Source organism: Lepus europaeus, chromosome 1 (assembly GCF_033115175.1).
Source record: "Lepus europaeus isolate LE1 chromosome 1, mLepTim1.pri, whole genome shotgun sequence".
NCBI classification, from domain to species: domain Eukaryota; kingdom Metazoa; phylum Chordata; class Mammalia; order Lagomorpha; family Leporidae; genus Lepus; species Lepus europaeus.
This window is the reverse complement of record NC_084827.1, coordinates 76,168,373-76,194,215: the sequence shown is the minus strand read 5'-3', so window position 1 is coordinate 76,194,215 and position 25,843 is coordinate 76,168,373. Positions and strand designations below refer to the sequence as shown.

At 43.3% G+C, this 25,843-nt stretch overlaps 1 protein-coding gene across 1 annotated transcript in view; it reads left to right on the top strand.

Annotated features, from left to right (window-relative positions):
- The first annotated feature begins 3,169 nt into the window (after positions 1-3,169).
- Positions 3,170-25,843, top strand: part of LOC133765772 (lactase/phlorizin hydrolase-like) — a 63,224-nt gene continuing 40,550 nt past the window's right edge. The window contains exons 1-4 of the mRNA XM_062199326.1: positions 3,170-3,809; positions 11,531-11,610; positions 19,499-19,582; positions 24,399-24,501. Of these exons, the coding sequence (XP_062055310.1) occupies positions 3,170-3,809; positions 11,531-11,610; positions 19,499-19,582; positions 24,399-24,501 (907 nt within the window). The remainder of the gene's footprint in view (positions 3,810-11,530; positions 11,611-19,498; positions 19,583-24,398; positions 24,502-25,843) is intronic.

The window sequence follows — 25,843 nt, the reverse complement described above, 5'->3', positions numbered from 1 at the left end:
GCCCCAGTATGGGATGCCAGTGCCAGCCCCTAGAGAGGTACTTGGTCAGGAAGGTGAAGGGATTAATGAAGTGTTCCCAGAGGACATGTTCAGGTCCTTGAAGCTGCAAGAAAGAATTCTAGAGGCTGTCAGGGTTGAGTAGAGTGAGCAGAGTTTATTGTAAGGGAAAGTACACTTTCCAGAGTAGGAGAGCAGACAAGCTTGGGTGAGGGGAGTATCTGCCCAGAAGATCTCAGGGGGGTTTTCTTTTATCTTTAACTTGTAATGATGGGGCAAGAATATTCATGGGATAGGGAGGAGAGCTCTGGGAATAGATAAGGTTTTCCTGAAATAGAGGTGCCACGTATTTTCTTTCCTAATGGGGTCCTTTTGTATCTGTCATGGTGGTTCTGGAGGTAAGCGGTAGTGAAAACCCCAATGCTAATATCATAATGAACCTAGAGTTAATTAAGGTCACTTAATATAGCTGACGGTATGGTAATTTGCCAATCCTAGAGTTTCTGAGTTGTAATGATATGGAAAGTCCTTGAGACTTTCCAGAATATCTGGACTCTGCTCATATCTAGCTGTCTGCCTACACTAACAGCAACGTATATGAGAACTTTATGAGGACAATTAGGTAAATATTTCAGATAAGATGACAGATGTAATTTTCCAGAATGGGAAGGTTTGAATATTTTAGTTGTCAACTGATCTGTAAATATAAAGCCTTTTCATCTGAGTCCCAACAGATGTCCATTGATAAGAAAGTCATTGAGTAAGTTGACATAGATATACTGTGGGATACACAGAAAAATGAGGTAGATCTGGGTGTTCAGAATTAGAAATATATCCAGGTCACATGGAGAAGAAAATATGCAAATATAACCAAGAAGATTCAAGGGGGAAAAGCAAGATAGGAGAGGCCTTGTCCTATAAGAAAACAACAGTACTTAATGCACTATGATAATTAAAATTGTGTGGTACTTGCACAAGAATAGATAAATTAGTCAAAGTCCAGAAACATCTACACATATACATTTTCCATTACTGATAAGGTGGCATATAGTAAGGGAGGAATGGTCTATTCTACAGCATGTTAGAAACTGACCTGACACGCAACATACATAGAATTCATGGTGGTTGAAGATTTAAAGATTAAAAACAAAAATATAGAAATACTTAAAAAGGTTTGACATAAGAGCTTTAAAAAATTATGGTACCAGGTCATATATCTTGAAAGACATAAACCAACTTAAAAGGTGAAGAAAATTTTCTGTATCATGTTTTAATATGTGATATACAAACTCTGTTGAAAGTTTTTGTGTTAGTAGTAAGCTACAACAAAAATTGAGAAAGAATATGAACATAAATCACAGAATGAAAACAGATGACCGATTAACATGAAGACTTTTACCTCTAGTTAATCAGTGTGGTAATGGAAGTTTCAAAAAAATGTGAAATTTTATGATTTGTTAGCCAGGCAGAGATTGAGGCACACTTCCAGCTGTACATAGAATTTAAATTTGAACCTATATTGGAAAATTATTTACATTCAAAAATTATTTGCATTCCATATAAAAATATAAATGGGTATGCCTGTTGAGCAAGCAACAATTTGTAAGAATCTTTCAAACAATGGATAAATGGGCAAAGATGTATATAAGAACATTCATTTTCAGCATTGTTTGCCACGCATTTAAACTTAAAAGGAACCAGTGCTAATATGGGCCATTCTTGTGGAAGGCTATGTGTTTGTTAAAGGTGAGACTGTATATCCTGATATGCACAGCGCTCCACGAGCCATTGAGTAGTAAAAGAAAACTGAGGAACAATATTTGTAGCATGAACCTATATATGTTAACTTATGTTATACAAATTAAATATTATACACATGATTGTATCTGTATATCAGTAATAATGGTTATCCTTGAATTTCTGTTGTTTTAACTTTTATTTAATGAATATAAATTTCCAAAGTACAGTTTATGGATTACAATGGCTTTTTCCCCCCCATAACTTCCCTTCCGCCCACAACCCTCCCCTCTCCCGCTCCCTCTCCCCTTCCATTCAATCAAGATTCATTTTCAATTATCTTCATACACAGAAGATCAATTTAGCGTATATTAAGTAAAGATTTCAAAGTCAAGACACTGTGGCAAAAAAAAAAAAAAAAAACTATATGAAAGATCTCTGCGAGTGAGATCCCAGTGGAAAGAACAGGTCATCAAAGAAGGAGGTACCTTTCTCTGAAGGGAGGAGAGAACTTCCACTTTGACTATCCCTGAATTTCACTGTTTTAAAAATGCTACAAGAATGACCCATTTAATCTTCTACCTATCATTAATTATCCCTTTTCTTTTTTAAGGATTATTTATTTGAAAGGCAGAGTGACAGAAAAATGTGAGAGACAAAAGGAGATTTCACTGTCTGCTGGTTCATTCCCCAAATGTCTGAAATATCCTTGAAATCCATTCTGGTCTCCCACATAGGTGGCAGGGACTTACATACTTGGACCATCATCCACTGCCTTCCTAGGCACAACATCAGGAAGCTGGGATGTGGGAGAGAGGTATCTTAAGCAATGGCTTAACTACTTTACCACAATGCCTTCCCCAGTTACCCCTGCTCTACAGGTGAGAAAATCGGCACAGAGAAGTAACTTTTGCCAGATGCTGTTTAAATCCAGGCATTCTGATTCCTGAATTAAGCCATTCAGAGAAAGAAAATTGGAAGGAGGCCCATTGTTGCAGGTGCTTATCCTACAAAGGCAAGGGGAGTAGGTAAAGAGGAATTTGCATTTTTTTATAAGTGTTTCTATGTTGTTAGAATATTTTACAAATTATGTTGTTTACCTGTTTTTAAAGGAGAAGATCAGTTTAATGAGTGCTTCAATGTCTATTATATAGACATATTTTTATATCACTTATAAGGCAAAAAAAAAAATGAACACTTTTCTTCAGACATTTTTCTAGGTTCCTCTGCTTGTGTGGAAAGTTTGAAATTTTTGTGTTATCTCTTACTGCCTTTCGATGGTTATATCTGTTACATTACTGAGCCAGGCACTGATTCTTTATCCTAGATAACCTGGTTAAATATTAAGTGCCAATAATCCCTTTGTATTTTATAACATCAGCTGCAGCTATAAAGCCAGGGGTCCTTCCATGTACCTCCTGGTAGCCCCTTGAAAATGGAGCTCTTTTGGAGTATAGTCTTTCCTGTCCTCCTGAGCTGCTCCTGCCGGGGGTCAGACTGGGAATCTGATAGCAATTTCATTTCAGCTGCAGGGCCTCTAACCACTGGCCTACTGCTCAGCCTGCAGTACCCACAGGGAAACCAGACTCCTGATTTTGCAGCAGGGGGCAAAGACCTTTATGTTTGTTCCCAGCCACTGCCCGCTTTCCTGCCGGAGTATTTCAGCAGTCTCCGTGCCAGTGAGATCACCCACTATAAAGTGTTTCTGTCGTGGGCACAGCTTCTCCCAGTAGGACGCTCCGGAGACCCAGATGGGAACGCAGTGCGGTGCTACCGGCAGCTCCTCGAGGCCCTCAGGGCTGCGCAGCTCCAGCCCATGGTCGTCCTGCACCACCAGCCCCTCCGTGCCAGCAGCGCCCTGAGGAGCGCCGTCTTCGCCGACCTCTTCGCTGAGTACTCCACCTTCGCCTTCCAGGCCTTTGGGGACCTCGTGGGGGTCTGGCTCACCTTTAGTGACTTGGAGGCAGCCCTAAGGGAGCTCCCTCAGCAGGAGTCAAGAGCTTCGCGTCTGCAGCTCCTCACTGAGGCCCACAGAAGAGCCTATGAGATTTACCACCAAAAATACGCTGCTCGCGGTGAGTACAGTGATCCTGGTGGCTGACTCACTGACAGGCTTTGTCACCCACCTTCCCTTATCCTCCTGAAGGCAGGACTTGGCATTTCATTCCATTCACCTTAAATAGTTCCTTCCTATCTGTATATTATTGTAAAATGAATATTGTCTTGGCTTTCCAATGGAAATAGGACAGGTTACGTTTTCTTTGAGAAGTGTTGGGGTGCATGTTTGGTGCAACAGTTAAGACTTTTTTTTAAAATAGCCATTATTTTAATTTTTAAAAAAGATCTATTACTTTTATTTGAAAGGTAATGTTGCAGACAGAGAAAGAAAGCGAACTTCCATCTACTGGTCTACTCCTTAATGGCCTTAACAGTTGAGACTGAGCCAGGCCAAAGCCAGGAGCTGCATCTGGGTCTCTGACATGGATTAGGGGCCAAACCACTTGGGCCATCCCCACATCCCAGGCACATTAGCAGGGAGCTTGAGCTAGGACTCAAACCAGTGCCCATATGGGATGCCAACATTTCAAATGGTGGCTCAATCCACTGTGCCACATCACCAGCCCCAGCAAAAATTTTTTTAGTGAAATTATATCTTGCAGTACAACATGGATGAACCTCGAGGATATTTCCTTAGGTGAAATGAACAAGTCTCCAAAAAAAGCAAGTAATGTTTGAGTCCACTTTATATACTTGTAAAGAGAGTAGTCAAATTCATGTTGACAGGGTCTGGCATTGTGGCATAATGGGTTAAGCCACTGCCTGTAACACTGCATTGCATATGGGTCCCAGCTACTCCCTGCTAATGCTTCTGGGAATGCAGTGGTAGGTGATCCAAGTGTTTGAGCCTCTGCATCCATGTGGGAGACTTAGATGAAGCTTTTGGCTCCTGGCTTTGGACTGACCCAGTCCCAGCTGTTGCAGCTATTTGGGGAGTGAACCAGAGGATGGAAGATCTCTCTCTTTCTCCTTCTCTGTCTCTCTCTCAGTAACTCTTTCACATAAATAATATAAATCTTTTTAAAAAGGATTAGCCCTTCTTTGCCAGTACTGTGGCATAGCATGTTACGCTGCTGTCTGCTGTGCTGGCATCCCATGTAGGTGCTTGTTCTAGACCTGGCTGCTCCGCTTCTGATCTAGCTCCGTGCTAATGCTCCTGGGAAAGCAGCAGAAGATGGCCCAAGTTCTTGGGCTCCTGTACCTGGAAGAAGCTCCTGGCTGCTGGTTTTGGCCTGGCCCAGCCCTCATCGTTGTGGCCATCTGGGAGTGTACTAGTGGATGGAAGATCTCTTTTTCTCTGTCTCCTTCTATAACTCTGCCTGTTAAATAAATAAAAATATTTTTAAAAATTCATGGGGACAGGAAGTAGAATGGTGGTGGATAGGGTCTTAGGGGAGAGGAAAATACAGAGTGATTTGATGGGTATAGAATTTCTGTTTTGCAAGCTGAATAAGTTGTGAATGGATTACACACAGTTTGAATATACTTAGCACTCCTGAAAAATGGTTAGAATGGTAAAGTTTATGTTACTGCATTTTAATTCCATTAAGAAAAAAAGAGAGGGACAGCATAAGGGAAGAAAAAACGTAAGGGCAGATGAAAGTCTTTTAGATGGAGTTGCCAGAAAGGCTGGTCTTGGGCTACTATTTGAGCAGTTTGGAGTGAAAGGAATGAGCAAGCCAGAAAATCAGACACCTACAAAGCCCCTGAGCTGGGAAGTCTGCTAAGACTAGGAGTAGAGATGAGGAGTACCCATCCTCATTACTTTCCGTTGTTGTTGAATATAGCTGCTGTTTATTCTTTCTCACTGTTGTTTTTCATTGTGTGCCTAAGCCATGTTTTATTAGTCCATTCTCCTGTTTATGGACATTTGAATTATTTTCAGGTTCTGTTCTTATGAACATAGCTGCTACAAACATTCCTGTACATGTTTCTGTACATGTGCAAGAATTTTTCTTGTGTATCTTTAGCTTTGAGAGATAATACAGACTATTTTCCACAATGGTTGTACCAACCTAGATTCCCATGAACAATGTGTAAAAGTTTTTCTCAACCCTCAAATGTGTAATTGTCAAAATTCTAAATTTTCACCAGTCTAGAGAATGTGAAAGTCTTTATGAGCTTATTTTCCTGATTGCAATTCTGGTTGAACATACTTTCATTTATTTATTACCTATATTTATTTCCTGTTCTGTGAAACTCCTGTTATGTCTTTTATACTTCTGTATATGGTTTGTCTTCTCTTTTTTTAAAAGATTTATTTTATTTGAAAGACAAAGTTACAGAGAGAGGTACAGTCAGAGAGAGAGAGAGAGAGAGGTCTTCCATTCCATTGGTTCACTCCTCAAATGACCGCAACAGCCAGAGCTGAGCTGATCCGAAGCCAGGAGCCAGGAGCTTCTTCTGGGTCTCCCACGCAGGTGCAGGGGCCCAAGAGCATGGGCCATCTTCTTACTGCTTTCCCAGGCCATAGCAGAGAGCTAGATCGGAAGTGGAGCAGCCAGGACTCGAACTAGAGCCCATATGGGATGCCGGTGCTGCAGGCTGGGGGCTTTAACCCACTGTGCCACAGTGCTGGCTCCAGTCTTTTTTCTATTGACTTGTAGGATTTCTTTATCCTTTAATCTGTATTGATTTTATGTATTGATATTTTTTTGCAGTTTGTATCTGTTATTTTTCTGTTTTTTTTTTTTTTTAGGTCTGTTTATTTGAAAGGCAGGGTTGTAGAGAAAGAGAGATTTTCCATCTACTGTTTCACTCCCCAAATGGCCACAAAGCTGGAGCTGGGCCACGCCAAAGGCAGGAGCCTGGAACTCCACAGGGGTCTTTTCACATGAGTGCAGGGACCCAAGCACTCAGGCCATCTTTCACTACTTTCCTAGGCACATTAGCAGGAACCTGGATCAAAAGTGGCTCAAACAGGATGCTGGCATTGAAGGTAGCAGCTTAACCTACTGTTCCACAACAGCAGCCCCATGTTATTTTCTTTTTTCTTTCTTTCTTTCTTTTTTTTTTTTTTTTTTAGAGATTTTGATGAGCACTTCTTTCTTTTAGCCAACTTTATCAATCTTTTCTTTTGGCTGATGTTTATAATAGTATTTTTAAAAATTTGTATATTTATTTGAAAGAGTTACAGAGTAAAAGAGAGAAAGGGAGAGAGAGAAAGATATCTTGCATCTGCTGATTCATTTCTCAAATGGCACAACAGCCAGGGCTGGGCCAGGCTGAAGCCAAGGCCAGGAGTTTCTTCTGGATCTCCCACGTGGGTTTTGTGCCAGGCACTTTAGCAGGTAGCTGGATTGGAAGTGGAGTAGCCAGGAAACGAACCAGTGCCAATATGGGTTGCCAATGTTGCAGGCCTTTATGCCAGTCTCTCTGTTAGTATTTAAATGCTAATTGTCAAAATTACTTTAAACTATATTTTGTTTATTTAAAATTTTCAAATGTTTTTGGATGGTTTCCTTCTCTTCCCCTTCCCCTTTCCTTTCCTTTCTTTTATTTTCCTTAATTTGTTTATCTGAGTGGCCAGCACTGTGGTGCAGCGGGTTGGCGCCCTGGTCTGGAGTGCCAGCATCCCATGTGGGCGTCGGTTCAAGACCTGGCTGCTCCACTTCCGATCCAGCTCTCTGCTATGGCCTGGAAAGTAGTGGAAGATGGCCCAAGTCCTTGGGCCCCCGCACCTGCATGGGAGACCCAGAGGAGGCTCCTGGCTCCTGGCTTTGGGTTGACGCAGCTCCGACTGCATCATTGTGGTCATTTGGGAAGTGAACCAGCAGATGGAAGACCTCTCTCTCTCTTTCTCTGCCTCTCCTCTCTTTGTGTAACTCTTTCACATAAATAAATAAATCTTTTTTAAAAATTTATTTATTTGAAAGGCAGAATTACAGAGAGACAGAGGCAGAGAGAGAGAGCTCTTCCATCAGCTGGTTCACTCCCCAGATGGTTGCAATGGCTGTCCGAAGCCAAGCCAATCTAAAGCCAGGAGCTAGGAGCTTCTTCTGGGTCTCCCTCACTGGTATGGGGCCTAAGGACTTGGGCCTTCTTCTACTATTTTCCCAGGCCATAGCAGAGAACTGGATTGGAAGTGGAGCAGCCGGGACTCAAACTGGTGCCCATATGGAACACTGGCACTGCGGGCGGCGGCTTTACCTGCTATGCCACAGCACAGGCCCCTGGACAGTATTCATCTCTCTCATGCACCATCCCCTCCCCGCAGTCCCGTGAATCTCAAAGTTCTTACGTAATCGTGCATCTTGTCTGTACCCATTCTTTGAGGAGTCATTTTATTTGTTAATGTTTATTTGTTAATTGAAATTTTTGTATGATTGAGGGATAATCATTAAGAAGTCAAAGATAATCTGTAGACTTAAAAGCCATATTTGGTTCATAAAAGTTTTTACTTTTAATCAAAACTTTAAAATATTAATAGACTTTATTTTTGGGAACAGTTTTAAATGTACAGAAAAACTGAGCAGATAGTTTAGTGTCCCCATAAGCTACTCTCTCCCTATACCCAGTTTCCTCTTACTAACATTTTTTATAATAGCTTGATACATTTCTTATAATTAATGAACCAATATGGATGCATTATTATTAACTAAAATTGATTTTTTTTCCAATTTCCTTAGCTTTTCCTTAATGTTCTTTTGCCATCCTGGATCCTGTTCAGGATACATTATCTTTAGTTATCATGGTTGATTAGGATCCTCTAAACTGTGATAGTTTTTCAGACCTTTCTTATTTTTTAAGATTATTTGCTTACTTGAGAAGCAGAGAGTAAGAGAGAGAGAAATAGAGAAACCTCCCCTAATGCCCTAGTGGGTGGGGCTTGGCAGGGCTGAAGCCAGGAACCAGGAATGCAGGCTAGATCGCCCTACTGGAGCCAAATATTTGAGCCATCACGACTGCCTCCCAGGGTACGCATTAGCAGGAAGCTGGCCTGGCACTGGGAGGAGAGCCAGGATTTGAACCCAGGCCCTCTGACATGAGAAATGGGCATCTTAACCTGCATCATAAGTGCTAGGCCAACCACCTGCCTCAGACCTTCATTATTTTTAATCACAGAAGTAAGTGCCATTTGTCAACTTGATTTGCCAAGTGTCAACTTGATTTATGACTGTTGATTAAATACTTGGCAGAGGTAGTGTTTGTCAAGTTTCTCCACTGTAAAGTTAATTTTTGTTCTCTGTTCCATACTTTACCCTTTAGAAAGAAGTCACTATGTATAGACCACATTTAAGAAGTGGAGAGTTATGCTCCCCCTAATAAACATTTTTAAAAGTTCTTAGGGCCGGCTCTGTGGCACAGCGGGTTAAGCCGCCACCTGCAGCACCAGCATCCCATATGGACACCAATTCAAGTCCTGGTTGTTCTTCTTCCAGTCCAGCTCCCTGCTAATGCATCTGGGAAAAGCAGCAGAGAGTGGTCCAAGTGCTTGGGTCCTTCTTCCATGTGGGAGACCAGGAAGAAGCTCCAGGCTCCTGGCTTCGGCTTGGCCCAGCCTCAGCCATTGTGGCTATTTGGGTAGTGAACAAGTGGCTGCAAGATCAATCTCTCTCTCTCTCATTTTCTGTCTTTCTCACTCTCCATCTGTAATTCTGCATTTCAAATAAAAAATAAATCTTTCAGGGGCTGGCACTGAGGCATACTGGGTAAAAGCCACAGCCTGAAGTGCCAGTTCAAGTCCTGGTTGCTCCACTTCCGATCCAGCTGTCTGCTATGGCCTGGAAAAGCAGTAGATGACCCAGGTGCTTGGGCCCTTGCACCCACATGGGAGACCTGGAAGAAGCTCCTGGCTCCTGGCTTTGGTTTGGCATAGCTCTGGCTGTTGCAGCCATCTGGGGAGTAAACCAGCAGATGGAAGGACCTCTCTCTCTCTCTCTCTCTCTCTTCCTCTCTCTGTGACTCTGCCTTTCAAATAAATAAATACATCTTTTAAAAAAATAAATCTTTTAAAAAAGTTCTTTTCTAGGGATTGATATTTGACCTCCAGCAGTTAAGGTACCTCTTGAGACACTTGCATCCCATTAGCTTATCAAAATGCAGACTGAATGTTTCCTGCTCAGATGATTTTTTTTATCAGAATAAAAACTGTTGTGATTGGTAGTTGTGTTTTCATTAGCTGGATATATCTTTTGCCTGTGGACAATCTGGATGAGAGAGAGTTCAGTCACATAATTCTATAATTCCAGTCTTGAACCTAGCTTTGTGCAGTTTTTCCTTAGTGTTTCCAAATCACAGGTCCTTCTGAAGATCCAGACCTCAGCTTGATACTTGAGGGAACTAAAGTAAAGTTGAAGTTTCAGTCCTCAGGGAATGTAGAATCCAGTGTGGATTGAAAATTGATGTTATAGCAACACTGAATGAGGAATCCTAGCTCCAGCTCTGGTCTTCATCAGAATCCTCCAGGGTCAGAGAAGATTGGCTGTGTTCAGGGTGGTATGGCTGTAGATTCAGTGATTGTTTATAGCCCTTGTATCTGTTGAGGAACAATTTTTTTTTCTTGATACTATTTGTGTTGAATTCTTTTACTTAATGTAGGATTAACTTCACAATCATTAACCTAACTGAAAGTAGATCTTTGTAAAAATTGAGAGTAGGAAATGAAAGAGAGGAGGAAGAAGGATTGGAAATGGGTGGCAGAGAGGGTAGGGTAGGAAGTATCACTGTGTTCCTGAACCTGTATATGTGAAATACATGAAACTTGTATAATTTAAATAAAATTTTTAAAAATACAAAAAAAAGGAATCACCCAGGAAATATGTTAAAAGGCCCATTTCTGGGCCTACCACAATCTCCTGACTCTGAATCTCTGAGAGTGGGCCTGGAAGTGGGCATTGATTCTAAGGAACACAAAAGTTTGAGAACAACTGATATGTCACATAATGGCAAAGAAAGTGGGTATCAGCTACACATGTTTACATTTTACTTGTTTCCTCCTCGATGCAGAGTAGGGACTCTGTTGATGTTGAACAGTGAATAAAGACCAAGTAATAGCAGTTTCCTGGGAGCAACCTACCTGTAAAACAGAAGTTTAGAAAAGAGTTCTCTCGTTGCCCCTTCTTTGCTTGCTGGAGGCAGAGTAAGATAGTTGTTTCATTTAGGAGACTTTTCCAGGCGCTCTTCAATTCATAGTCTTGATCTATAAAAAATATACTGTAAAGGAGCATTATTTTTGTAAGACAAAATTTTCTGGTTTTTTAAAGATTGTATTTATTTATTTATTTGAAAGTCAGAGTTACACACACAGAGAGAAGGAAAGGCAGAGAAAGAGAGAAAGAGAGAGAGAGAGAGGTCTTCCATCCAATGGCTCACTCCCCAATTGGCTGCAACAGCTGGAGCTGCGCCAATCCAAAGTCAGGAGCCAGGAGCTTCTTCTGGGTCCCCTACATGGGTGCAGGGGCCCAAGCACTTGGGCTATCTTCTACTGCTTTCCCAGGCCATAGCAGAGAGCTAGATCGGAAGTGGAGCAGCCAGGTCTCGAACCGGTGCCCATATGGGATTCTGGCACTGCAGGCAGCAGCTTTACCCTCTACGCTACAACGCCAGCTGGAGGCTTGCTAAGACCAGGTTATTTGCTAAGATCACTCATCTGGAGGAATGTCATGTGGTGATTTCTTCAGAAATACTTTGGAAAGTTGGTGAACATCAAATAGAAAGGAAATGCATGCCCCAGTGGCTTCTGCAGTCAGTCCCCTGCCCTCACTCACTTGCTGTCGATTCCTCTGCTTGGTTTCAGGAGGAAAGGTCTCCGTGGTCCTCCAGGCTGAAGAGATCTCGGAGCTGCTGCTAGAACCATCCACGTCTGCACTTGCCAAGGTGATAAGAGCCCACAGAGAGCACAGCCAGGGAAAGTTGTGGTTTTAAGTGTTAAAAAAGAAGAGGGACATTTTTGACTTTTGGTTTGACAGTTTTGCAGATGCCTCTTCTGAGTAGTGTACATTCTCTAGATTCATGATTACTTTAAAAACAAAATCTCTTTTGTTGTAGTTCCAGCTCTTGCTTGGTCAGTTCACCTCACCCACACAAAGACTCAAGTGCCTCAGCTTGCTCTGACTTTTTAAGTAGTCCAGAATAGTTTCCTGGAGAAGAGATTGGTCCATAGCAAAACAGATATTATGGTAAAAGAGCTTTTCAAGTGTGCTCCCTGGAGTACCCATCCTAGTTTTTACATCTCCCAAATGTACCTCTGGATGATGATTTTTAAAAAATATTGAAAAATCTGAGAAGTCAACAGCTTTGCCTCTCTTTGGACTTGGGGCAATGCAGAAAACCAGCAGAAAAAGTGTTGATTTCTGTAGTTCTGTGGCATTGACCAGGTGCTGGAGATGCTGCCCTCTGGTTAGTATCTAGACTTTCTTGGGCACCCCGCGTGTCAAGGTCCAGTCTTTAGTTTCACCAGTTCACATGTGATAAGGCCAGGATAAACAACTCCTAGGCATATTACATGACCAGATGCCATCTAAATTACTTTATACCAGGTAATAGCAGCAATCAGATAAGGTCTCAGGACTTGAGTACTGATTAGAAAAATGCTTATCCTGTAGTAGCCTTTGAACTGGTCTCTCTGCCCCGTCCATGCCATGCAGTACTCCTAGGTAATCTAACAACACAGATATGGTGCATTCCCTGCTAGAGCCATACTCCCCTGAAAGGGTAACAGTCATTCAGAGCCCTTCTCTATGTGTGTGTGTGTGTGTGTGTCCTCCACTTGCTGTCATACTCTGTGTGTGCTGTTTGCTTCCCACTCTCCTTCACTCTCTATTTGATGTCTTTTCTGACCTCCATCCTTCCACAAATCTTCCTCTGGAAAAATCCCACCCATTGTTAATGTCCATGTGGATGTGCCTTCCTTTAGGAGGCCTCGCTTAATATTAATAATCCCTCTCTGAATCTGAGGTACCCTTTTCCTATTAGAAGTCGGAATCTTTAGCCATTTCTCAGACCAGAGGTTCCCAAACTTTTCTGTGTATCACAATCACCTTGAGTGCTAGTAGAGGACACAGAGATGACTGCTGACCATGGTGAGTTGGACCTGGGCCTTCTTAGGTTTCCAAGTTCCTGGGTGAGTCTAATTCCCACTGAAGTCTGAGAACCACTGGTTTGGCTTTTTCTAACTTTTTTTAAAACTTTTATTTAATGAATATAAATTTCCAATGTACAGCTTATGGATTACAATGGCTTCCCCCTCCCATAACTTCCCTCCCACCTGCAACCCTCCCCTCTCCCGCTCCCTCTCCCCTTCAATTCACATCAAGATTCATTTTCAATTCTCTTTATATACAGAAGATCAATTTAGTATAAAGATTTCAACAGTTTGCACCCACATAGAAACACAAAGTGAAACATACTGTTTGAGTACTAGTTATAGCATTAAATCACAATGTACAGCACATTAAGGACAGAGATCCCACATGAGGAGCAAGTGCACAGTGACTCCTGTTGTTGACCCAACAAATTGACACTCTAGTTTATGGTGCCAGTAGCCACCCTAGGCTGTCGTCATGAGTTGCCAAGGCTATGGAAGCCTTCCAAGTTCCCCAACTCTGATCATATTTAGACAAGGTCATAAAAGACAGGATGAGGATAGTAACCAATGATCCTAAGAGTGGATTTACCAGATTTGAACAATTATACAGCATAAAGTGGGGAAGAGGACCATCAGTACACACAGGTTGGGAGTAGAGCCATTGGTGGTAGAGTAGAGGTTATGATTACAAAGGAATGAGGCCGAAGTGCGCTAGACAGGGTCTAGAACAAAGGACAGAGTCATTATTAGAGGAGCTAAGAAAGGTGCTGTCTAAGCTACAATTAAGTTTTCTGATTGAGAGGCAAATAGAACCTGATAGAAGGGGCTTGATAATAATCTGGTGGGCTTTAGGACTTGTAAATTCAGAGGCCCAGACCTATCTATCTCTTCACATGGGGTACATCCTAAGGGAGGTGTGAACCTCCTAGGGGAAGGCACTCTGTTGACTTTCATTACTTGGCTGGCCTGGGAGGAGAGCTGGCCAGATAAAGGCAGGTGGCATCTCTAACAAGAAATTTACAGTTCTGCCTGCAATGTTGCTGACCCTGCTTGGCCATCCCCTCAGCTACAGGGGTCACTTTGGAAGTTGGGCTGAGTGAAGGGCTTTTCAGCTTAGAGCCAATAAGATCTGTGGCTCTGACCTGGGCATCCTTCGATTCCAGGGCAGGTCCATTTCCAGTGATCCAACTCTTGGCAGAGCTGCCAGGGCTCTTCACAAGCTGACTTCTGCTGAAGCCCAGGCTTACCACATTGAAAGCCACTGCAGTGGACTGGCCTGTTGGGTCTCCTTGAGGGCAGATCACTGTACAGATCAGCCATTAATAGGCCTGCCACCCATTGCTTCTGATGCCTAGCTTTCTTTTCCTCCTGGTTTGTGTTAAAGCAGACCAGAGGATGCAAGTCAAGGGAGTGCCCAAGTCCCATCTCTAATCTTCGGTGGCCTGAACTACAAGTCTATAGTCACAGGCATGTTCTGTAGTAGTTTTTCTAAGGTAGACAATGCCCATGAGGAAAATTATATTCTCACTTTGAAACTTTCTTTCCCTTTGGTCTGAAAGGGAGGTTTTTTCTACTTACTGTATACTTCGCTGATGGCGAAGTAAATCTAGCTATGAGATTATAATTTAAGCTCTTATTTTGGCTATGCTATTACTGAAAAATGTTAGCCATCTCTTTTATAGGGTCTGAAGATTAAATTGTACATCCTACAGATTCCTTCAAAATAGAATTAGTTTCCTACCTTGAGGAGAATAGAGAAATGAAAGAACAAGTTGGGCTTAGAATAGAGAAATGAGGGAGCAAGTCCTAGATCGCTTGCTGACAATAGCAATATTACATGAATACTTAGCAAACAGCTTCAACCATTAGATAACGACTTAAGAAAACATTTACCAGAAGGTCCAATGCCTTCTATAAATTTTAAGAATCATGTATTTGGAAACACCTCTTAAATATCTAACATGGTGTAGTTTGTTTAATCAGTAAACTTAAGCACTAACATACAAAATGTTTTTAGTTTCTTTCTACCAACAAGTTTAAAACATATGATACACAGATTCAGGTCACACAAATTAAAATGTATCTTTGATTGATTTTAGCAGCTTAAATTTATGGACAATCTTATCTATAAGCCAATTAAAATAAAACTCTTAATAAAATTTTCCCATGTGGACATACAATATGCACACACATATAACATAACGTAATAGACCAATATAGCAATTTTAATAATAGCTTTTAAAATCTTTAACTCTTTTTGTAGATTGCCAATTGATTTGAATTGCTTTTTGTTTTTAGTAACCTCAGTTAACCATACTTTCTCTCAGTTGGTACTGTTAATACATTATTGGCTTCATCTGTTTACAGATCCATCCCAAAGTACTGAATACAATAGAAGTGGCTGGAAAAAGTCCATAGGAACCTATAGGAGGACAGCTAAACACAGAACCAACAACGCTTTAGTTTTATGAGCAGCAAATCATATATAATTGTGGATGACAAAAGACTTTAAGTTGCCATGTTTAAAATTATAAACTCATCAGCCAACAAGAGGCACTTGCTTACTTCACAGTATTTTTGAAAGCACCTGTAGGATTTTACAAGTATTGAACCCTTTAGGCCTCTGGGGCTTTCTCATTAAGATAACTATCATGTCTAGTAACACAAGATCATTAGACTTTTTAATTCTCAAACATTTGTATTAATAGCATTTTCCATTATAGAAACTTAAAATTTGGTACCACATCACATCTTGACAGTACTTCTAATATAATCCAAATAGCCTGATTAGTCGGTGTCTCTATAAGATGAGAGACATAGGTCCTTCGATTTTTTCAGTTGGGCCCAAACTGGAAAAACCAAAGTCCAGGATTTACTGGAAATTTTAGAGTCCAGATTGTTTGAAACTTTGATTTTTTGAATGCCTGTCAAGAATGCCAAGAAGGCTCAAAATCCAAAATATCTGGTTGAAATAAGATTCCTTAATATCATGACATAACATAGACCAAATTTGATCATTGTTACAAGGTGATTATTCAAATCTTTGAAAATAAGCACATATTTAAATAACCCATAGCTCTTAATAAAAATTCAGCTGTTTTTGAACAATTAGAATTTAACAGACATCGAGAGAACATAATAGATTAGTTTAACACATTGCTTTAACAGAGCATCAGATTTTAATTCTATGTCAAAGAGAAATTGAGCTTCCTATGATCTTGTGCTGTGAGGTTTCCTTCCTTTACCTTCTTTCATATTGATGACCATGTTTCTGTGTTTCTGTGTGTAACACATCTTTAAGCATCTTTTGCAGGGCAGGACGAGTGGCAACAAATTCTTTCAATTTCTGTTTGCTATGAAAAGTGTTTATTTCACCTTCATTCACAAATGAGAGCTTTGCAGGATATAATATTCTGGGCTGGCAGTTTTTCTCTCTTAGTACCTGGGCTATGTCTTGCCATTCCCTTCTAGCTAGTAGGGTTTGTGATGAGAAGTCTGCTGTGAGTCTAATTGGAGATCCTCTAAGAGTAATCTGACATTTCTCTCTTGCACATTTTAGAATCTTTTCTTTATGTTTCACTGTGGTGAGTTTGATTACAACATGTCGTGGTGAGGATCTCTTTTGGTCATGTTTATTAGGGGTTCTATAAGCTTCCTGTACTAAGATGCCTCTTTCCTTCTCCAAACCTGGGAAATTTTCTGCTAGCATGTCACTGAAAATGCCTTCTAATCCTTTTTCCCTCTCCATGCCTTCAGGAACTCCTAGAACCCGAATGTTCGGTTTTTTAATAGTATCCTGTAGATTCCTGACAATATTTTTTAGATTTCTAATTTCCTCTTCTTTCCTGTTCTCTGTCTTCTAAGTCTGATATTCTCTCTTCTGCTTTGCCCATTCTGTTTTTAAGGCTCTCTAATGTGTTTGTCATTTGATCTATGGAATTCTTCATTTCATTATGATTTCTCGTCACTATCACAGTTTCTTGTTCTACTAGTTGTTTCATTTCATTTTGATTCCTCCTTAATATTTCATTTTCACGAGAGAGATTTTCTATCTTGTCCATTAAGGATTTCTGTAGTTCAAGAATTTGTTTTTGAGAACTTCTTAATGTTCTTATCAATTTTTTGAGATCCGCTTCTTGCATTTCTTCGATCTCATCATCTTCATAATCTTGAATTGGGGTGTCTTTTTCATTGGGGGCGTCATAGTGTCTTCCTTGTTCTTGTTACCTCAGTTTTTGCGTTTGTTGTTTGGCATGTTGGAGATATTTGGTTTCTTCCCTGTGGTGTTTTTTCTTGTTACACTATGGCTCTATATTAAGTGGACTGTCTGCTTTCGGTGGAGCCTTAGAGGCTTGAGATGAGTGTGGCCTGAGAGCTGTGTTTGGTTCCTCAGGGTTGAGGGTGTGTCAAAGATGACACTCCCAGGTTAGGCGTGGTAAATCTCTCTCTCTCTCTCTCTCTTTCTTTCTTTCTTTCTTTCTTTCTTTCTTTCTTTCTTTCTTTCTTTCTTTCTTTTTATTCAAAAGGGAAGTAATTCTGCACAGCTGAATGTAATTGGAGGTAGTTAGCAGGCAAATGATATACCCACAGGAGCTAGAGATCAGAAGCTCTTTCCCAAGGACCACACAGGGAATCTGTGCCGTCCTCAGTGTGGGCTCCAATTCTCCTGCAGTCTCCCACTGGGTTGCCAAGTTTGATCCTAATCTCCTGTTATTTCACCCCCCCACCCCAGAGTCAGGTTTTTCTGCTAGGCTCAGGGCCGGTGCAGACCTGAGGTCGCCCTGCTTATGACGTATGTCCAAAATGGCGCCTGCTCTTTGTCTTGCTAGCCTTTGAGGGGTGAGCGGAGAGAGAGAAACTCGTGTCCGTATCGGTCACTTTTTTTTTTTCCTCTCTCTCTTCTAGTTAGCCTGGTGAACTTTTCCCCACAGAGTTTCAAGCCTCGTTCCCTCTAGTCTCCTCTTTCCACTTGCCCGCTGGTGTCTCGAGCTATTGAGGTTCAGCTCACCTCGCATTCCAGCACTGGTGTGTTGAGTCTGCCATGGTGTCCCGAACTTGGGCTCCCACGCTCTCCACGTAGGTCCACTGTGAATCACTAATTCCAGAAGAGTTTCCTCTGCTGTTTCTTCCCCTACTCTTCCTTGACCCTGCAGTATCTCCACTTTTATTAACCTGTGTCTTCTCGAACTATCAGTGTGCTCCCTTCCTATTCTGCCATCTTGCCGCTCTCGCTCGGCTTTTTCTAACTTCTAACTTTCTGCCTTTTCTTCATGTTAACTGTCACATTTACTATGCTTCCTTGTTAACTTGTATGCTTCTGTGTATCTCATACATCTTTAAGTGAAACTCTCCAATCTATGTACCTACCACAGTGACTTTCAGAAATTGGAATTCAATTATTGTGTGTTGTGTGGAACTGACACACAGAAGTAAGATCACAGAGGCCAAGTAGGAGAAAGTTCAAGTGATAATTGCCAGCATGGAGCGACGGTGTAAGACTTTAGCCAACACTGATAACTTGATTGGGAAAGCAGTAGGGAGCATGTGGGTAATCAATTGTAAAGCACAGTGCACCTGATTCTCACCAGATGCCATTATCCTCAGTCCTCCACGTGTTTTGACCGTGAACCTGGTGTTCTTTGAGCACATGCAGGGCAGTGATAGGGCAGAGGAGTAATCCTTATTAAGAGGGTGGATGAGCACGTCAAGGACCAGGACCATGACGGCTGTGCTCTTGGCTAGTAGAATGGGCCAGGCCAGGGCTAACTGAGTGGGCTTCATATGGCCTACAATTAAAACAGAAACCAGTAGGTGAGCAAGCCTTAAGAGATCATTGTGGAGCCCATGGGGGCTGAAGGCTCTCTTGCTTCCATCCTGGCAAAGTGTAAGGGCCAGGAAGCTGATACCTCCCAGGGGCAGCTCTTGCCTCCAACAATCTCCCCTGGTGCTCCGCTACATTGGTGGTTGCCCATCATTTCTGCTTACTCACTCTTTAATTCATCCCTTTCATCATACACACTTAACTTTCCATCTGCCAGTTCCAGGGCTGAGCATATAGATGGTATATTCCCAACAACATACAGCAAACCTATCCCCCACCCCTGCCAACACACACACATTCTCACTCCATCCCCTTCTTTTCGTCCTCCTCTTCCCTTGGCGAATCCCATTTTAAATTATTCATTTTAGGGGCTGACGCTGTGATGTATTGGATAAAGCTACTGCCTGCAGTGCTGGCATCCCATATGGGCTCCAGCTTCAGTTCTGAGTGCTCCACTTCTGATCCAGCTCCCTGCTAAAACACCAGAGAAAGCAGCAAAGAATGGCCCAAGTCCTTGGGCCCTTGCACCCACATGGGACACCAGAAAATCTCCTGGCTCCTGGCTTCAGCCTGGCCCAGCCCTGGCCGTTGCAGTCATTTGAGCAATGAACCAGTGGATGAAGATTTCTCTCTCTCTCTCTCTCTCTCTCTCTCTCTCTCTCTCTCTCTCTGTGTGTGTGTGTGTGTGTGTGTCTGTGTGTCTGTGTAGGTATGTCCTTTCTCTCTGTAATGCTGACTTTCAAATAAATAATGATAAAACCTATTCATGTTAGTAGTAAGGAAGAAAACAAAAAGAGTATTTCTGAGAAGCTCTTTGTCTTGAAATACTTATGCTCTAACGACCTGTTTATTTCTAGGACACAGTTGATTTCCTCTCTCTTGATTTGTCTTATGAATGCCAAAGTGAGACGAGTCTACCAGAGAAGCTGAGTAAATTGCAGGTAATTTGAGATCTTTTCATACTGGTGATTAATGATAAAGTTTCCTGAGAGCATATTAGACATTTAATGGTTTGTCTGATGCATGAATTGGACTTGCACTCACAGTCAGAAGGCCTACTGAGGGGCATTTGGGGTTTCCATGGAAGGCATCCCAAGAAGCTTGGACTGTCAGGCAGTCTTCCTAGGAAGGATGATGAGCATTATCTTGTGAAGGAAAAATTCACTTAGATCTTCTGCTCTTTGGAAAGTAATCTGTGAATTGAAATTCTGCTGTTCATTCAAATCAGTCAGTGGTAGTGATCATTACACATCTATTGAAATCTGCTTAATTCCTCTGAATTGTACTGGTAAACATGGGTAAGATGGTAACGTTTATGTTACATGTATTTTACCACAATTTTTCAAAATTTCAAACCTAGGTCTATTGATTAAGATCCCTACTATGAGGACCTTCCAGTAACCTTGGGACTCTCCTTCCCCTGCCCAATATTGTTTTTCTGAAGACTAACGATGATGACCCATTAGAGAAGGTTTCTTTGGAGCCTTCTAACCAGCTGTGACATATGCTTGGTTCCTGCACTGTGACTTACTTGCTTAATTCCTTTGTTCCAACTATCTCCCGTCTTCCAATAGGAAATACCTGACTATCCACAGTGGTTTGTCTCTTTTTATTTATTTATTGGAAAGTCAGAGTTACACAGAGTGAGGAGAGGCAGAGAGAGAGAGAGAGAGAGAGAGAGAGCAGTCTTCCATCCAATAGTTCACTCTCCAACAGGTCGCAATGGCCAGAGCTGTGCCAATCCGAAGCCAGGAGCCAGGAGCTTCTTTCCGGGTCTCTCGCGTGGGTGCAGGGGCCCAAGGGCTTGGGCCATCTTCTGCTTTCTCAGGCCATAGCAGAGAGCTAGATTGGAAGTAGAGCAGCCGGGTCTCAAACCAGTGCCAATATGGGATGCCGGCACTTCAGGCCAGGCCGTTAACCCACTGCACTACAGCACTAGCCCCAGTGGTTTCTCTTGGACCTTCTAAGTCCTACTGGTGTTCCTGTGCATAACCCTGAAGAGTGGCCTTCTCTCAGGCCTCTCTGCAGATATCTGACCACCAGGATTCACTCATACAAGAACTCTAGTCTTTGTAGGTTGGAGCATTAAACTACCTTGTTCTCTTTTTAGCCCTGCCTCCCAGGAGGCAGGCTGGGAAGTGCTGTTGCATAACTCCCAGTTTTGAATCCCACAACCTCCACCACCAGGAGAATGGTTTATCCAAGGAACTAACCATTGAAAGGGCAAGTCAGTAATGCCAAGCAGTGACCCAGCTACATTGAAGCTGAGGCAGGAGACTTGCAATGGGGACACAAGCATCAATCCAATCCCAGTGTCTCTGCTTCTAGCCTCCAGTGTAGACACCACTGCTTTTCCTATCTACAAACAGTAAGATGATCCAATCAAGGACAATCAGTGTACCCACAAGAACTCTATGAATACAGTGCTTCATGCCAGCCACTGTGCAAGGAGCTTAGTCCACACATGGTTTCTACCCCACAACACGTTCCAAGGTTTAGGAAACTTAAACAGCCTCAAACTCTGAGCACTGAGTATTGATTTTGGGATTAGAACCAGGACCTTTTCATTCTAGACAGCACACTGCATTTCCAAGTCCAAGGTGTAGGAGCAATGACAAGGGTGACATTTTTAAAACCATAAATGATGTTAGTTGTTTTTGTAAATACCTTCTCACCTGAACCTGAACTTATTTGTAACCCAGAGCCTGAATTTGTGGGCTTGTGGCCAAGATTTCTGGGCCTTAACAGCACTGTGCTGTCTTCCAGGTCATCTATTACCCAGGCTGACTAAATATACCTTTTGTCCTCCTTGAGGAATTCAACCAGAGCTTGTTGCTAAGCTAATGGGTTCAGACACTGCTCATGGTCTAAAACCATCTCAGTCACAGAGACACAGCAGGCCTTTGAGAGGCAGGCAGCAGAACCGGCGCTATTTATGTCACAACATTGCCAAGATTCTGCTCCCACCAGTGTCTGAACATGCTGTGAAGCCTCAGTCCACAGCCAGCCAACCACAGAGTAAAACTCTTCCTGGACAAACTGCGCAGCCATTTATCATTATTTTATCATGCTAGAGGTCTTATTCCATTTATTTCGTTGGTAGAAATTCAGTTCCACATGTTGCACCTGACAGCTCAGTTGCAGCTCAAGGATTCAGAGTGACAAGTGGCAACATCTGTGCCAAAGAGGAGTCTCCTTCTCTGGGGCACGGTACATGCCATGCGGCATGCCAAGCATGGTACAGGACAGGAAGAAGAGCAGGGTCCTTGAGGAGAGGGGGACCAAGCTGTGTCCGTGGGACCGTGAACCATGTTGTCCACGGTGGCCTTCTCAACATATTCCCTCCTCGTACTGGTGCCCCATTTTCCTCTTAAAGGGGCCTCTTCCTGTGGGCAGTTGATGGAGGCAGTGCAAGGAGCAATAGGCACCTGCTTCTATTCCATGCACTCCCCCAGAGTACTGTGCACCCTCACTAGCTTCCCAGGCCCTGACAGCACACAGTTGTCCCAGAGCCTGAGAACATCATCAGGTGGTGAGGCACCTGGGTGGAGAGCCAGGTCATATCAGAGTCTGAACTCTGCAGGAGGCCCACAGGGGATCTCACATCCGCTTCTCAGAAAAGGCTCTGTCATCTCAGGGAGCTCTTCACTTCACAGAGACAGGACAGGGAGTCTCCAAGGCTCCTCCAGCCGTACCATCCTGTGACACTACAGGTGTCCCCGCCCTGTGTAAAGATCTTTCAGGAAGGAAGGAACTTTGGTTCTGTGAACAGGTCACCCTCAACTACGTGGCTCTCCTGCAGGCACCCAGCACAGGCAAAGAGCGAGGGACCTGGGGAGTCACTGCCCAGTGACTGTGTGGTTGGGGCCAACTCATTTGGCTCTTCAGGGCTACAGATGCCTCCTCTGTAAACAATGGACTTGGTCCCAGGTAGCTTTGAGAAAATGAAGACTGTGTTGCTTCTTTTGAATTTGTTGCAGTTGGCCTCTGTTAGTAGCATTTTTCAAAAAAGATTTATTTATGTATTTGAAAGGCAGTTACCCAGAGAGTCACACACACACACACACACACAGGAGGATATTTTCTGTCCACTGGTTCACTCCAAAATAGTCGCAATGGCCCTGGCTGGGCCAGGCAGGAGCCAGGGGCTTCATCTGGGTTCAGCAAATGGGTGTCAGGGGCAGAAGGACTAGGGCCATCATCCTGTACTTTCCCAGGCACTTTAGCAGGGAGTCGGATCTAAAGTAGAGCAGCCAGGACTCAAATCGCTGTCCATATGGGATGCCAGCATTGCCGGTGGAAAATTAACAAACTACAACACAACTCCCTATTAGTAGCTTTATTTTTTTTAAATTTTGTATTAGTAGCTTTTAACTGCTCAGAGGAAGAAGAAGTTAGTGTGGAAAAATTGATCCAACCATGACCTTCCCTAAACAGGTATTTAAACATGGCAGCTTGAAATGTTTCTCTTAATACAGAAACGTCTAGAAATAGAAATTGCACGTATTGAAATATAATACTGGGACTGGGGCCGGTGCCGTGGCTCACTTGGTTAATCCTCCACCTGCTGCACCAGCATCCCATACGGGCACCGGATTCTAGTCCCGGTTGCCCCTCTTCCAGTCCAGCTCTCTGCTGTGGCCCAGGAAGGCAGTGGAGGATGGCCCAAGTGCTTGGGCCCTGCACCCGCATGGGAGACCAGGAGGAAGCACCTGGCTCCTGGCTTCGGATCGGTGTAGCTCCGGCTGTAGCGGCAGTTTTGGGGGTGAACCAATGGAAGGAAGACCTTTCTCTCTGTTTCTCTCTCGCACTCACTGTCTGTCAAATAAATAAATAAATATAAAAATAAAAAATTAAAAAAATAAAAAAGAAATATAATGCTGGGACTGGCGCTGTGGCGCAGCGGGTTAACGCCCTGGCCTGAAGCGCTGGCATCCTATATGGGCGCCGGTTCTTGTCCCAGCTGTTCCTCTTCCAATCCAGCTCTCTGCTATGGTCTGGGAAAGCAGTATTAGATGGCCTAAGTCCCTGGGCCCCTGCACCTGAGTGGGAGGCCCAGAAGAAGCTCCTAGCTCCTGGCTTTGGATTGGCACAGTTCTGGCCTTTGTGGCCAACCGGGGAGTAGACCAGTAAATGGAAGACCTCTCTCTCTCTCTGTCTCTACCTCTCTCTGTAACTTTGTCTTTCAAATAAATAAAAAATATTTAAAAAAAGAAATATAATCCTGACAACTCCTTTAACTTCTTGTTATGGAAAATTTCAGATACCTCCAAAAGTAGAAAAGTAGAATGAACCTCTGTGAAGCTATTGACAGCTTCCAAAGCTGTTGGCCCAAGGTTGGTGTTGTCTGAACTACACCCTTCGCTCCTCACTCACTGTAGGGATAATCTTGAAGCAGACCTCAGATGCCCAGAGATATCATATTGGTGGCATCTTAATTAATCTTCTTGATTAACGCTGGTTCCTGCTGTGAGTGAATGGCCTTGTTCCTGATCCTAATGTAGTCCTGGCTTGAAGAGCTGCCTCTTGGGCCTGTGATGAAGGACTAACTGGGGGTGGTCCTTCGGTGAGGATCCTGGCCTGTGTCATTGAAAGTGTAGCTCATTCTGGAGTATGCACTGAATTAGCTGAGATGGCTAGAGATCATTTCCAAAGCAAGAATGAGTGTAGGTAGCTTTTGATCTTGGAATTTTGTACATTATCAGAAGGCACTTCCTAGGCAGTTTGGGTTTACTTGTTGTTGCTTATCTTTCCCAGACCATTGAGCCAAAAGTGAAAGTTTTCATCTTCACTCTGAGACTCCAGGACTGCCCCTCCAGCAGAAAGAACCCAGCCAGCCTGCTCTTCAGCTTTATTGAAGGTGAGTGGAAGACTGGGGAGAGGTTCTGAGTGACATTTGGCACACTGGTTTGGTGGGTAGGATTCTCAAATTCTGAGGTTTCTGAGGGAGGAGGCTGGTCCGAGAGCCACCTCCCATGCACCAGGTGTCTCCTGCCTTCCTGTTGATGCTGCCTTGCAGCAAGCACCCCCTGTCCCAAGAAAGAGGAGAGCTTCTATGCAGGAATGCCCAGGATGCTTCGTACGGAAATAAGCACCGTCAGGCTTGGGTGTGAGTTGTAAGCGGGTAGCCAATCTCTACCTTTGTATCCCCTTCAGTTACCTCTCCCTACAAGTCCCTCATTTCTGCCCCTCCTGGCAGGGTTGCCTGGTGCTTCTCTGTCTCCAGACGGCGCCCTTGATCCACATCCTCATTACCTTAACGCTGGCAAACCTCTGACCAAGATGCTAAGAACCTTCAGGTCTGGGACTTGCAGCTCAGATTATTCTTGAGAGTGAATCTGATTGGTTGATTGTAGATTAGGAGGCTATTCCTGATCCAGTCAAGGGAGGAGTGGGCTGTTAAGGTATAGAGGCTGGAGGCCACTGGCGGCTCTGCAGGAAGGGGCAGAGGGCCACAGTTCGAGGGCTGATGTTCAGTCCTGACACCCTATGCCTAGGCCAGTGGGAGAAATCCACAATGTTCTTCCGTATCCTATATCCCCTACTGGCACTGGCATCAAAAGCTTTCACAAGTCAAGAGGTCCACAGACCCCACTGAACAGCCCTCACCCTAACTCACCTTTGATAGCATAACCAGTTCTCTTCTTAAATACCACTCCTTTCTCTTGGGTCAAATGATAACTTTTATGATTGTGTGTGTTTTAACCCAAATGTCCCCCCCCATTTCTTTTTTTAATTAATTTTTTAGAAATTTATTTTATTTATTTGAAAGACAGAGTTAGAGCGAGGTAGAGCGAGGTAGAGCCAGAGAGAGAGAGAGAGAGAGAGAGAGAGAGAGAGAGAGAGAGAGAGAGAGGTTTTCCATCACTGGTTCACTCCCCAAATGACCGCAATGGCCAGAGCTAAGCTGATCCGTAGCCAGGAGCTTCCTCCAGGTCTCCCACGCGGGTGCAGAGGCCCAAGGACTTGGGCCATCTTCTGCTGCTTTCCCAGGCCATAGCAGAGAGCTGGATCAGAAGAGGAGCAGCCGGGACTCAAACCAGCGCCCATATGGGATGCCGGAGCTGTAGGTGCTGCTTTAACTAGCTGCGCTACAATGCTGCTCTGTCACCACCACTGCCTCCGCCGCCGCCGCTGCCACCACTCCCCCCTCCTCCCATTTCTAATGTTTCGGTTCTTCTAAATCAGTTGCCCTCCAAATT